Below are 3,800 nucleotides of genomic sequence, written 5' to 3' on the forward strand. Positions count from 1 at the left end.
GCTTACAAAGATAATAAAAAAAAATTGTTTGGAATCGCTCGGACTGGGGTCCGAGCCTGGGTGATATTGCGTTTACTACTTCAACAACAAAACCAAACTTGAAACCGTACTTTACCATTTTAAAATCGCGTTCTCCTCATTTTAAAGTTGGAATTCTGTTTCTGCCATAAAATGCATTTTAAGTTGACTATGAAATTGTTAAAATGGTGATTACAATAAAACACCATTTTAATCGTTAAAACCTTTTTCTAACTTCTCTATGACTACGGGCCAGTATGTATTTTGAACTTGCAAAATCTCGATAACGAATGTAGAGAACACGCGTTAATCGATTGTAAGGATATTCATATTGATCCATCATTAGATGCAGCAAATGATAGGAAAAAGTTGTTGAATTAAAATATTCTTCAGGTTCATGAAAGTTTCCCAATTTTAGAAATTGTGGGACTAAAGTTAGCAAAAAGCAGATTTTATTGCGGATTTCGGCAGAATATCACTTCGTTAACAGAATTCGTTCGACAGCTTTCTCAAACAAAAAATCTTCTAGAAATGAGCGTAGCAATTTTAAACACAAAGTTTAAAAATTTAGATGTATTGTGCATTTCGGCAGAAAATCTATATTGCGGAACAAATGCTGTTAACGAAGTGGTATTCTGCCGAAATCCGCAATAAAATCTGCTTTTTGCTAACTTTTGTCCCTGAATTGCCACGCCCATCTCTAGGGGTTTAGAAAACTCCTGCTGTACAAATATTATTTCTGGATAGGTATTCCAAGATTTTTAACGCTAAAAATATCATAAATTTCAAAAAAAAAAAACAAGACATTTTTTAATCTTACAAAAACACCATCTCGCCATAAAAACGAGTATAAGTAGCTCTTGAAAAACGCCAATTTCTTTAAACCTGTTTTTTTAGCGAATTAAACAAGGATTACGATGGAGTAATTTTAAATCCCCAATTTACTGGTCTTCACTATGCACATCAACTTCAAAAAAATCAACTGTTAAAATCTAAGTTAGCTTGAGGACAATCAAGACCATCTTATATAAGGAAATGCTAATCCCGTATCTTTAGCTTTAAAACGACGTTAAGGCGAAGTCTCTACGATGAGCAAAAACCGAGATACAATGATTTGAAAAAGTGCATGATTAGACAGAATCACGAAAAAATCCAAGTTTTGACAGATGACATCTTCGATAAAAAAGGAAAAAACAGAAGAGCGCGAATCAATACACAACTCCAAACTAAAAAAGCTAAAACAACAGCAACTACGAAAATTGGGAATCCACCTAAACAACGATTGGTTCGTCAACAAAACGAATATAGAATTCCCCGATGAAAGTAAATGGTTGCTTTCCCTGGGCAAAAAATTTGCATTACCCATAACGCAGACTAGTCTCAAACCGGTCCAAACCATAGCAGAAATGGAACAGTTAATACAGCACATAGAAGACAACAGAACCAAGGAAACAGCGAGATGCAAATTGAGTAACCGAATAATTCAATTTAAAAGGAACATTAAACACAACTCAGCGGAGAAGTTCATATTAGAGACTTTTAATAGAACCAAAATTTTTTTAAAACAACACAAAGATGAAATTATTGTTACTGATGCGGATAAAGGAAACAAAACTGTGGTATTATATAAAGCGGACTACACGGAAAAAATGAGAAAACTACTTGAAGACGAAAATACTTACAAAACAATAAGAAATGACCCGACAGCTACACTACAAAGAAAAAACAATACCATAATAGATGACTTGTACAAAAACAAAATTATTGACAGAAGCGAAAAACAACAGCTCACATGCACAGCAGCAACTGCACCTAGACTCTATGGGTTGCCAAAGATTCACAAACCGGGCTTGCCTTTACGGCCAATCTCCTCATCTGTCAATGTCCCGTGCTATGGTTTATCTAAGCATTTAGGCAAAATTCTTAGAAAGTTTACCTCAGAGGAATACAACATAAGAAATGCGTTTCAATTAAAAGAAAGGCTAGAAAACATCCAAATAGAAGAAGAAGATTTGTTGGTGTCATTCGATGTGATCTCCTTATTCACCAACATACCGACACATCTAGCTATGAAAATTATCATGAACAAGTGGGATAAAATTCAACATTACACAAAAATACCCAAAAATAAATTTCAAAATATCATGAATTTCTGTTTGAAGGATAACAACTACTTCACCTGCAATGGAGGTTTCTACGCTCAAACCTTTGGGATGCCAATGGGTAACCCTCTTTCACCCACTATAGCTGACGTAGTAATGGACGACCTATTGGATAACACTATTTTGGACCTGAAGGAAAATTTTAATATTGACATCAAATTCATTGTTAAATACGTAGACGATATTTTTGCTATAGTAAAACAAAAGGACGCGGACATTATTCTCAGAACACTTAACAAATATCATCCAAAGCTGCAATTTACAATGGAATCAGAAGCAAACCTCTGTTTACCATTCTTAGATGTCATGATCCACCGAAAAAATGATTCTATTGCACTTAACTGGTACGCAAAACCCACTTCCTCTGGGCTCCTAATAAATTATCTGTCATCGCAACCCTTTAAGAATAAGATTAACACAGCCAAAAATTTAATACACAAAATATTTACAATAAGCCACCAACAATTCAAGGAGACGAACATATGCAAAATAAAGAAAATTCTAGCAAGCAATAACTACCCAAACCGTCTAATACAAAGCCTAATCGAACATAAAGTAACAGAAATAAACAATAATCAAAACAAAACGCCAACCACAAAAGCAACAGACGGAACAAAGCGATACCACAGTGTGACGTACATTCCTAAGTTCTACCAACAACTTGACCGCGAAATAAACACCAACAACCCTAATATAAGATTAGCATACCGAACCAACTACACACTATCTTCGATATTCACACAAACAAAAACACCGATCAAGCCCCACCAACAAAACAACGTGGTGTATGAAATCACATGTAAAGGCAGCGAAAACGAAAACTGCAACAAAGTTTACATAGGGACAACTAAGCGAGCATTAGGCGTTCGCCTTTCCGAGCACGAAGCCGACATAAACAAAAAGAAGAACAGCACAGCATTAGCACAACACGTACTTACCAGTGGCCATACGGCTGATCTAGCTAACGTTAAAATATTGGACAAGGAGAAGAGGGAACGGACAAGATACACAATAGAGAGTTTACGTATACTACAGAAAAGGGAAAAAACAATCAACAAGAAGGAGGACACGGACGATATCGCGGCTGCTTACATGTTATGTTTGTAGCGAATAGTTTAGTTTAGTTTGACGAAATTACCACGGATGGATGGTAGCAATACTTTATGTTTTTCAATGTATTTAACGTTTTTTGTGTTTTTTATATGTTTTATATGTTTTTCAATGTTTTTACATGTATGTGCATTGATGTGAAACCAACTTAACCTAAGTTTACATGTAAGTCATGCGGTAAAAAAAAAAAAAAAAATTAAGTTTAAAAACCTGTGATTGTGTTATTTTTGTTTACCAATCTTTAATTTTTATTTGAACAAAAAACTCATAATTTCTATTTAAATAATCTTGTTTTCCTCTGTTTTTTGTTGATATTTACAATAAAGAATCGTCCCTGATGATGCTAAGGTAGTTAGCGAAACGTTGGGCAAAGAAGTGGAGAAAAAAGTATTTTTCTTGCACATGGCGAAGTAGATCGATCAGCCTACAACAATACCAACATATAACAAAAACTCGATCAAAAGCTTACAAAGATAATAAAAAAAAATTGTTTGGAATCGCTCGGACTGG

The 3,800-nt window shown here is 34.6% G+C and overlaps 1 protein-coding gene across 1 annotated transcript; it reads left to right on the forward strand.

Annotated features, from left to right (window-relative positions):
- The first annotated feature begins 513 nt into the window (after positions 1-513).
- On the forward strand, positions 514-3,773 carry LOC118757146. Its single transcript, XM_036491884.1, has 2 exons — positions 514-3,455; positions 3,617-3,773. The coding sequence occupies exon 1, from the start codon at positions 1,185-1,187 to the stop codon at positions 3,285-3,287; it is 2,103 nt and encodes a 700-aa protein (XP_036347777.1). The 5' UTR covers positions 514-1,184; the 3' UTR covers positions 3,288-3,455; positions 3,617-3,773.
- The last annotated feature ends 27 nt before the right edge of the window (positions 3,774-3,800 follow it).

This window comes from Rhagoletis pomonella, unplaced genomic scaffold (genome assembly GCF_013731165.1).
Source record: "Rhagoletis pomonella isolate Grant_MI unplaced genomic scaffold, Rhpom_1.0 Rhpom_scaffold_14821, whole genome shotgun sequence".
NCBI classification, from domain to species: Eukaryota; Metazoa; Arthropoda; class Insecta; order Diptera; family Tephritidae; genus Rhagoletis; species Rhagoletis pomonella.

What these genes read in the sequence shown, in the direction of transcription:
- LOC118757146 (XM_036491884.1), top strand. Translation starts at nt 1,185, where the DNA reads ATGACATCTTCGATAAAAAAGGAAAAAACAGAAGAGCGCGAATCAATA.